Raw genomic sequence first — 11209 nt, 5'->3', positions numbered from 1 at the left:
ACAAATATAAATCTGTTATGTACAGATAGTGCAAGGGGATGTAATGGCAGAAGAGGTTGGGTGTGTTGGATAAATATAAATAGACTAAACTGTTTATTGCACATAGTTATTGCTCAATGGGGCAGATTTAACTGTTCATGAGATGGACAGCCTGAGGGAAAAAACTGTTCCTGTGCCTGACGGTTCTGCTGCTCAGTCCTCACTCTGGAAGTGTACAGAACCACCTGTTCAAGAACCAGTTCTAGTGCCACCTGCTCTGTACTGTTTTTGGGAGTAGTATACACCCCCCTAGAGCGGCAGATACTCTGGGAGAGGTGATTACTGCTTTTGGAGAAGGTCATGAGGCATCAGCGTATTACTCCCTGTTAATTCAGAGTCTGGGGGATGGAGCTTTAACTTCTATCAAGAGATTATGGGAGAAAGATTTAAACTTGGTATTGGAGGAGGGAGTGTGGGCTAGGATTCTAAAAAACATCAAGTCTGTATCTAGAGATGCAAGGGTGCGCCTTATGCAATTCAAGACTTTACATCGATTCTGTTGGACCCCCTCTTGATTGTATAGGCTTGGTCTTAAAGACACACCCACCTGCTGGAGATGCCAATCAGAAGATGGAGACACAACCCATGTGTTTTGGGGATGTGCTAAGTTTCAAGAATTTTGGTTGAAGGTTCAGAGTTTTATGTGTGACATATTGGGCACTCAAATTTCATTTTGCCCCAGAGTCTGTATTTTAGGTGATGGGGCGGTCATTAATATAGGGGATAAATACATAAAAAGTTGGGTCCTAGCCAGTGTTATGATCGGCAGACGGATTATTCTTAGGGGATGGAAGTCGGCTGGAGTGCCCTCTTTTCAGAAGTGGTGCACAGAGATGGGCGGGGTGGCGGCATTCGAGGAGGTGACATGTAGAAGGCTGGGAAACTTAGATTTGTTTAATAGGAAGTGGGGTAGATATTTGGCCTTTTTGGTCAGGGAGAAGGGTTTGATTTTATATAATTTGATTCTGCATTTTCTGTTATATTTATTTAATTTGTTGAAGGGAATCAATAATAATAATAATAATAATAATAATAAACATCTCAGTATCTGTTATCTGAGTTTAAAACTTTACACAATCTGTTAGCCTGAGTATTTCAACAATGCAGATTCTTTTCATTTTAAATATCATAATGTCACATAATCTGTTAATCTGCTTTTCAACATTATTGTGAGAGAATAGTCTCTGTCTCTGGTTTGTGGTTACTAATACGTTTTCAGTTTTAGTCTTTGGCTGACTTACATGTTCCCTTGATCAGAATCGACTCTGTGAGAGAATCATGTAGCCACAGATTTGTTAAAACACCTGCACATGAAATGCAATGACTTCAGTTCCAGACAGCTTTTGCTCTTCACAGGTTTCACCAGTGGTTTAAAAATTAAAATAAAAGCAGAAGTGATAGCTAGAAAGGCAGATGTGGTAGAATAATGGTTAATACAAAGGTTTCAGTCTCAAACCAGTCAACAAATATGTCTGACAGATACAGAACCCTGTATGAATGTTTCTGCGTCTAACAGCATTTCATCGAGACTGACATTACATTCATACTAGAGTACAAGGATTTGATGTGCATTAACGCCACCGTCGGTACTGACTGTGTTCTTAAAGGAATGCTCCGGGTTCGATACAAGGTACTATCAACAACATTTGTGGCATGCTAATGATTACTACAAAAAATCATTGAGATTTTCCTTTTTTTCTTTCTTCTCAAAAAGCAAAAAATAAATCACAGTTAAAAGCACTAACAATGGAAGTAAATAGGGCAATGCAATAAACACTTAAACATTATACATGTTAAAGAGTAGTGTGATTAAATCACTTACTAATCTTGCTTGTGTAAAATGCCTTAGTTATTTCCAATATTGCAACTCTTGTCATGACCATGTAAAGCCGGTAATCCCTGCAGTTTTCACATGATACCAAAAATGACAATTCGGGCAACTCTACAGCTCAAATAACACGTGATGAATAGAGGAATTAATGTAAGTGCTTTAACACAGTACACGCTTCACATCTTTGCTCCACGTGGCACACTGTAAGTGTTTTACGCTCAGTATAAAAACAATGGAAATCAATGGAAAGTGTTTGTTTACCTGAAGTATTGATTCCAGTGTGTCAGTGTATTTCTCTTCCGTCTGCCTGATTTCTTGAAGACAACAACTTCTCTTGTCCACTTCAGCTTTCTGCTGCTGGGAGAGACAGACAAAGTATTTTGAGAATATGGTAATATTGGGAATGTGTGTGAATGTATTTGTGTGTGTCTCACTGTTTCTGGTTCCTCTGCTCTCATCAGATCTTCATAAATGTCGTCTCCTTCATTCTCATCTTCCTCTACACAGTCATAGAGATCGTCGTCTTCATCCACCGTATCACTGACAGACAGAGACACAATCAACAACACACATACATACAAATACAAATACACACAGACACAAGCACACACACACACACTAACTCACTCGATCTGGTCTGAAAGGCCGGTGTAGATATCATCATCTCCAACACACAGTTCATCTGGAAAAGGTCTGCAGTGAAAAATCACATTTAAAAAAACTGTCGAATAATATTGAACAAACAGTCACGATAAATGTAGTAAATGTGTGTGTTACCGGAATCCTCTCTGCATGGCCAGCGATGTGTGCGACAGGGTGGACAATGTGTCAATCACCTGCCATACAAACATGCATTATAGTCACATCAGTGTGATTGTAATAATTAAACATCATATTTTAGACGTAGTCCACATTAATCCGGATAAATTTGAAAACGCATATTTTTCTCTACGTTTAGGCCTTTCGTTCACACCGTTTTTGTCCAGTGAAAACGGAGCGTTTTGAAAACGCTGTCCTAAGTGGATAAACTTGAAAACGGCGTTTATGCGTTATAGTTTGGCCTGGGAAAACTGAGATATTCAAAACAATGACGTATTTGTTGTCATGTGACGCAGTCATGTGATGGCGGCTTATGTTGTAGCATTGTTTGATTGATTGCGTTGTTAAACATGAATGTTACTTTGTACAACCATCACATTGCATTCCTTCAAAGATGAAGGGAAGTTTACTCGGAAATAGCTGTCCGGTGGCGGGACACAAGGACAATTGCGTTTCAGACCATGGAATGGCGTTTTTGGGTGCGAATTGGATGCACCAGTGCATACACAGTTAGGGGATTTGAGTGTTTTCAGATGTTTCAGTGTGGACGGAGAGCATTTGAAATGAAAATGCAGTTTTTAGATTTATCCGGATTAATATGGAAATAGTGTTAGTGTTTCTCTTTCAAGTGTTCAGACCTTTGCGAAGTCTCGAACATCAAAGAGGTCGAAGGCCTCGAAGAGCTCATTTTTCCTCATGCCGAATTTCTCCTGACAGGTGCACAAGAATGCCCTGATGTTCTTCAGACACAAAAACTACACACAGAAAAAAATAATTATTCAATAAATGCAAATAAAAGGAAAATCTAGTGGGCCAATGTCCCCTCTAGCCCCCCCTTAGACCCGGCCATGATTTATACTGAAATAATGAAAGAGAAACAGTCATAAATCAAGAAACAGCAGTCTACATATGCATGTTAAATACTTCCTGAGTCACCGCCCGTGTGTGTGCGAGAGGAAGTTCAGCTGAGAATAAGGAAGTGTAATGCACGATTATACATGAACCCTCTGCTGCAAACTCATTATTAACACACACACACACTATAAACCTTTCCAGAACTGTGTGTGTGTTTGAGATAAATAGTGACCACTATGTTTACCCACTTTAACTGGCACTGATTATTTTCAGCTTCCCACACGCACACATACACAAACATTCAGATCAGTACCAGCGCAACTGATCATTTTCAATTCATTTTCATATCATAAAGATAATGACTCTTGTGTACCTGAGACATCTGGGGTCGGAGGTTAATCTGTCGCAGGTTGATTGACTGTGGTAGGAGGTTATTCAGCAGTTGACAGAGTAAAACTCCATCTCTCAGAGCATGAGCCAGATCACACACCTGTCAAAAGACTAGAAAACTAAGAAAATGCAGGAAAACCTATAAATGCAAAATCTACATCTTACTACAATCTTACACTCACCTGTGCACTGTCCCATGTCACTCGGTGGTTCTCAGAAAGCACCCGGCACTGAATTAACCAGCCGGCACACTGTCTCCACAACTCCATCTCCAAACCGACCGAGACTTGAATCAACGGGAGTCCAAATCTAGCATGAGCAAACCACTGTTTATGGCCTAAAATTGCCTTAACGCAACCATGATCCCAAAATGTCAATAAAAACAACAACAAAACAAAACAACAACAACCAAGTAACTGAATCAATGTCCACAAAATCCCAATAAACTCAACTTAATTCTGAAACTCAACTACACTGGATTAAACTCAACTCAGTGCCACTAAATGAAAGTCAACTCAACTCATCTCAACTCTAGAATCTAGAAAGCCTAAACTAGAAACCAGGTCTAAACCTAAACGTTGTTCGGGACGTGAAACCATCTAACACGACTGAAGCAGCTCATTAATGAAGTCTGTGTCTCTCCTTTGACCTTTGATAAATCTCTTCTTGCTGGTTCCTCAGGATGTCCACTGAACGTCTTCTCCGTCGTCTCTGTCTCTCGTGGTCTCATTCTGCTCTCCACACGGCTGCTCTGCAAGACTGCAAAGGGGAGGAAGTCTTTCAAATGCACACAACTTCCTCTTTCCTCTTTGTCACACACACACATACACACACACACACACACACACACACACACACACACACACACACACACACACACTCTCACACACACACACACACACACACACACACACACACTATCAAACACTATCACAAGCTCTCTAGCACAATTAGATGCAGGAATACTAACCCCAAATTTTGCAAGTCAAGTTTGCAAGAAACAGATGTGTGTGTTTGTGTGGTTTTCTCTATATGAGTGGGAAAGTGTGTGCAGGCCAGACTCCGCTGCGTGCGTGTGTGTTTGCATGTTTGCTGTATAATGTGTATGTGTTTCTAACCGAAGCATGTGCAGTCAAAGGGCAGCAACTCATACTCATACAACAACAATAGTTGTTGTACAGTATCTTAAGCAGTACAAGAGCCGAAATTCACACGAATGCCTCCTCTATCTCTCTCTTAATCTCGATACTTTCTCAAGAATCACTGTCAATTTCTCTCTCGTTGTGTTCTGCTCTGATGCAGATGCTGTACATCAGATATACTCAGATCATGGAGGCCACACCTGGAAAATGATGTGTGATCAGAGAGTGGAATGACCTGGTATGAGGGATCACATTAATAAACAACAAATGAAACACAAACTGTCAAAACTAGAAACTAGAAATAATCTCAAATCATCAAGGAATTAACAATCAACATTGAACTAGACTACACTCAACTGAACTGAACTCAGATAAACAACTCAACGCAACTCAACTCAACTGAAATGAACTGAACTCAAATCAACAACTCAACTCAACGCAACTTAATTGAAATGAACTGAACTCAAATCAACAACTCAACTCAACGCAACTTAATTGAAATGAACTGAACTCAAATCAACAACTCAACTCAACGCAACTTAATTGAAATGAACTAAACTCAAATCAACAACTCAACTCAACACAACTTAATTGAAATGAACTGAACTCAAATCAACAACTCAACTCAACACAACTTAATTGAAATGAACTGAACTCAAATCAACAACTCAACTAATTGAAATGAACTGAACTCAAATCAACAACTCAACAAAACTTAATTGAAATGAACTGAACTCAAATCAACAACTCAACTAATTGAAATCAACAACTCAACAAAACTTAATTGAAATGAACTGAACTCAAATCAACAACTCAACAAAACTTAATTGAAATAAACTGAACTCAAATCAACAACTCAGCTAATTGAAATGAACTGAACTCAAATCAACAACTCAACTAATTGAAATGAACTGAACTCAAATCAACAACTCAACACAAATGAATTGAAATGAACTGAACTCAAATCAACAACTCAACGCAAATTAATTGAAATGAACTGAACTCAAATCAACAACTCAACTCAACACAACTTAATTGAAATGAACTGAACTCAAATCAACAACTCAACTCAACGCAACTTAATTGAAATGAACTGAACTCAAATCAACAACTCAACGCAACTTAATTGAAATGAACTGAACTCAAATCAACAACTCAACGCAACTTAATTGAAATGAACTGAACTCAAATCAACAACTCAACTCAACACAACTTAATTGAAATGAACTGAACTCAAATCAACAACTCAACTCAACGCAACTTAATTGAAATGAACTGAACTCAAATCAACAACTCAACGCAACTTAATTGAAATGAACTGAACTCAAATCAACAACTCAACGCAACTTAATTGAAATGAACTGAACTCAAATCAACAACTCAACTCAACGCAACTTAATTGAAATGAACTGAACTCAAATCAACAACTCAACGCAAATTAATTGAAATGAACTGAACTCAAATCAACAACTCAACTCAACACAACTTAATTGAAATGAACTGAACTCAAATCAACAACTCAACTCAACACAACTTAATTGAAATGAACTGAACTCAAATCAACAACTCAACTCAACGCAACTTAATTGAAATGAACTGAACTCAAATCAACAACTCAACTCAACGCAACTTAATTGAAATGAACTGAACTCAAATCAACAACTCAACTCAACGCAACTTAATTGAAATGAACTGAACTCAAATCAACAACTCAACGCAAATTAATTGAAATGAACTGAACTCAAATCAACAACTCAACGCAACTTAATTGAAATGAACTGAACTCAAATCAACAACTCAACGCAACTTAATTGAAATGAACTGAACTCAAATCAACAACTCAACGCAACTTAATTGAAATGAACTGAACTCAAATCAACAACTCAACGCAACTTAATTGAAATGAACTGAACTCAAATCAACAACTCAACTCAACGCAACTTAATTGAAATGAACTGAACTCAAATCAACAACTCAACAAAACTTAATTGAAATGAACTGAACTCAAATCAACAACTCAGCTAATTGAAATGAACTGAACTCAAATCAACAACTCAACTAATTGAAATGAACTGAACTCAAATCAACAACTCAACGCAAATGAATTGAAATGAACTGAACTCAAATCAACAACTCAACTAATTGAAATGAACTGAACTCAAATCAACAACTCAACTAATTGAAATGAACTGAACTCAAATCAACAACTCAACGAAAATTAATTGAAATGAACTGAACTCAAATCAACAACTCAACTCAACGCAACTTAATTGAAATGAACTGAACTCAAATCAACAACTCAATGCAACTTAATTGAAATGAACTGAACTCAAATCAACAACTCAACGCAACTTAATTGAAATGAACTGAACTCAAATCAACAACTCAACTCAACGCAACTTAATTGAAATGAACTGAACTCAAATCAACAACTCAACTCAACACAACTTAATTGAAATGAACTGAACTCAAATCAACAACTCAACTCAACGCAACTTAATTGAAATGAACTAAACTCAAATCAACAACTCAACTCAACACAACTTAATTGAAATGAACTGAACTCAAATCAACAACTCAACTCAACACAACTTAATTGAAATGAACTGAACTCAAATCAACAACTCAACTCAACACAACTTAATTGAAATGAACTGAACTCAAATCAACAACTCAACTCAACGCAACTTAATTGAAATGAACTGAACTCAAATCAACAACTCAACTCAACGCAACTTAATTGAAATGAACTGAACTCAAATCAACAACTCAACTCAACGCAACTTAATTGAAATGAACTGAACTCAAATCAACAACTCAACTCAACGCAACTTAATTGAAATGAACTGAACTCAAATCAACAACTCAACGCAACTTAATTGAAATGAACTGAACTCAAATCAACAACTCAACGCAACTTAATTGAAATGAACTGAACTCAAATCAACAACTCAACGCAACTTAATTGAAATGAACTGAACTCAAATCAACAACTCAACGCAACTTAATTTAAATGAACTGAACTCAAATCAACAACTCAACTCAACGCAACTTAATTTAAATGAACTGAACTCAAATCAACAACTCAACTCATCGCAACTTAATTGAAATGAACTGAACTCAAATCAACAACTCAACTCAACACAACTTAATTGAAATGAACTGAACTCAAATCAACAACTCAACGCAACTTAATTGAAATGAACTGAACTCAAATCAACAACTCAACTCAACACAACTTAATTGAAATGAACTGAACTCAAATCAACAACTCAACTCAACGCAACTTAATTGAAATGAACTGAACTCAAATCAACAACTCAACTCAACGCAACTTAATTGAAATGAACTGAACTCAAATCAACAACTCAACGCAACTTAATTTAAATGAACTGAACTCAAATCAACAACTCAACTCAACACAACTTAATTGAAATGAACTGAACTCAAATCAACAACTCAACTCAACGCAACTTAATTGAAATGAACTGAACTCAAATCAACAACTCAACGCAACTTAATTGAAATGAACTGAACTCAAATCAACAACTCAACTCAACACAACTTAATTGAAATGAACTGAACTCAAATCAACAACTCAACTCAACGCAACTTAATTGAAATGAACTGAACTCAAATCAACAACTCAACTCAACACAACTTAATTGAAATGAACTGAACTCAAATCAACAACTCAACGCAACTTAATTGAAATGAACTGAACTCAAATCAACAACTCAACTCAACACAACTTAATTGAAATGAACTGAACTCAAATCAACAACTCAACTCAACGCAACTTAATTGAAATGAACTGAACTCAAATCAACAACTCAACGCAAATTAATTGAAATGAACTGAACTCAAATCAACAACTCAACTCAACACAACTTAATTGAAATGAACTGAACTCAAATCAACAACTCAACTCAACGCAACTTAATTGAAATGAACTGAACTCAAATCAACAACTCAACTCAACGCAACTTAGTTGAAATGAACTGAACTCAAATCAACAACTCAACGCAACTTAATTGAAATGAACTGAACTCAAATCAACAACTCAACGCAACTTAATTGAAATGAACTGAACTCAAATCAACAACTCAACGCAACTTAATTTAAATGAACTGAACTCAAATCAACAACTCAACTCAACGCAACTTAATTGAAATGAACTGAACTCAAATCAACAACTCAACTCAACACAACTTAATTGAAATGAACTGAACTCAAATCAACAACTCAACTCAACGCAACTTAATTGAAATGAACTGAACTCAAATCAACAACTCAACTCAATGCAACTTAATTGAAATGAACTGAACTCAAATCAACAACTCAACGCAACTTAATTTAAATGAACTGAACTCAAATCAACAACTCAACTCAACACAACTTAATTGAAATGAACTGAACTCAAATCAACAACTCAGCTCAACGCAACTTAATTGAAATGAACTGAACTCAAATCAACAACTCAACGCAACTTAATTGAAATGAACTGAACTCAAATCAACAACTCAACTCAACACAACTTAATTGAAATGAACTGAACTCAAATCAACAACTCAACTCAACGCAACTTAATTGAAATGAACTGAACTCAAATCAACAACTCAACTCAACACAACTTAATTGAAATGAACTGAACTCAAATCAACAACTCAACGCAACTTAATTGAAATGAACTGAACTCAAATCAACAACTCAACTCAACACAACTTAATTGAAATGAACTGAACTCAAATCAACAACTCAACTCAACGCAACTTAATTGAAATGAACTGAACTCAAATCAACAACTCAACTCAACACAACTTAATTGAAATGAACTGAACTCAAATCAACAACTCAACGCAACTTAATTGAAATGAACTGAACTCAAATCAACAACTCAACTCAACACAACTTAATTGAAATGAACTGAACTCAAATCAACAACTCAACTCAACGCAACTTAATTGAAATGAACTGAACTCAAATCAACAACTCAACTCAACGCAACTTAATTGAAATGAACTGAACTCATATCAACAACTCAACTCAACACAACTTAATTGAAATGAACTGAACTCAAACCAACAACTCAACGCAACTTAATTGAAATGAACTGAACTCAAATCAACAACTCAACTCAACGCAACTTAATTGAAATGAACTGAACTCATATCAACAACTCAACTCAACACAACTTAATTGAAATGAACTGAACTCAAACCAACAACTCAACGCAACTTAATTGAAATGAACTGAACTCAAATCAACAACTCAACTCAATTCAACTCAACTCAATGCAACTCCCCTTAACTTTACTAAACTGAACAGAACTCAGATCAACTATTTAACTTAATGCAACTCAACTGAAATGAACGGAGCTCAACACGTCTCAGTTCTTGTCTTGTCTGTCATTTTTTCATTGTTTTATGTTAAAGTTTATTCATGCCTACGTATCTGTGTCACCATGTCCATGATCTTCCAGAAGCCATTCATCCTCCAAATAACCTCCAATCTACAATAACTTGACCATGTAACACCAGTAAAACCAGCAACATTCACACGATACACACAAGGGTACCAGAAACAGACTGTTTACATAGAGCACATGAGAACTCACATTCACAGGAACATCAGTAACACTTAACTGGAAGTTAGTCCACCTCAAAAAGAACAATTTAGATACTTCACAGCTCAAATAATAAACCCTTTTTTTTTTTATTAGAAGAAGTTATTTAAGTGCTTTAACAAAAACTCAAGTGCCACATTTCTGCATTTAAATGCTCCAAAACACTGGCCCCATACAGGCTTTACATTTTATCAGATGTGTGTTCTCTGGGAATGAAACCCATGACTTTCCTGTTGCAAGGACTATGTTCGAGCCACACACACACACACACACACACACACACACACACACACACACACACACACACACACTAATCTGATGTTCTTCTGAGAATCACTGAACGTGCTTCAACCTGCCAGCTGAGGCCGTTTCACCACACACATTCCTGCACTGTGATTGGCTCAGAGAGGACAGCCAGTGAATCAGCCAATCAGAACACAGCGCCTCAGGTTCCTCTATCTGTGACCGCTGGAAATCAAACACAGTTAGAAAGAGAGCGAGAGAGAG

General features: G+C 36.7%; 1 protein-coding gene across 3 annotated transcripts in view; it reads right to left on the bottom strand.

The window, feature by feature from the left end:
- LOC127444860 (proto-oncogene vav-like) overlaps positions 1-4695 on the bottom strand; it is a 25269-nt gene extending 20574 nt beyond the window's left edge. The window contains exons 1-8 of one of the 3 annotated variants that reach the window (XM_051704445.1): positions 4584-4695; positions 4117-4243; positions 3918-4034; positions 3328-3444; positions 2648-2706; positions 2498-2563; positions 2305-2410; positions 2132-2227 (exon numbers count right to left, since the gene is read on the bottom strand). In XM_051704445.1, the coding sequence (XP_051560405.1) occupies positions 2132-2227; positions 2305-2410; positions 2498-2563; positions 2648-2706; positions 3328-3444; positions 3918-4034; positions 4117-4203 (648 nt within the window). In that variant the 5' untranslated portion in view covers positions 4204-4243; positions 4584-4695. Of the gene's footprint in view, positions 1-2131; positions 2228-2304; positions 2411-2497; positions 2564-2647; positions 2707-3327; positions 3445-3917; positions 4035-4116 lie in introns of all 3 variants that reach the window. The other 2 variants (XM_051704444.1, XM_051704446.1) reach the window with 2 other exon arrangements.
- Between the last annotated feature and the right edge of the window lie 6514 nt (positions 4696-11209).

The sequence above is a fragment of the Myxocyprinus asiaticus genome, chromosome 8 (assembly GCF_019703515.2).
Source record: "Myxocyprinus asiaticus isolate MX2 ecotype Aquarium Trade chromosome 8, UBuf_Myxa_2, whole genome shotgun sequence".
NCBI lineage: Eukaryota > Metazoa > Chordata > Actinopteri > Cypriniformes > Catostomidae > Myxocyprinus > Myxocyprinus asiaticus.
Note: the sequence above shows the minus strand (reverse complement) of the source record. Positions and strands in the feature narration are given on the sequence as shown.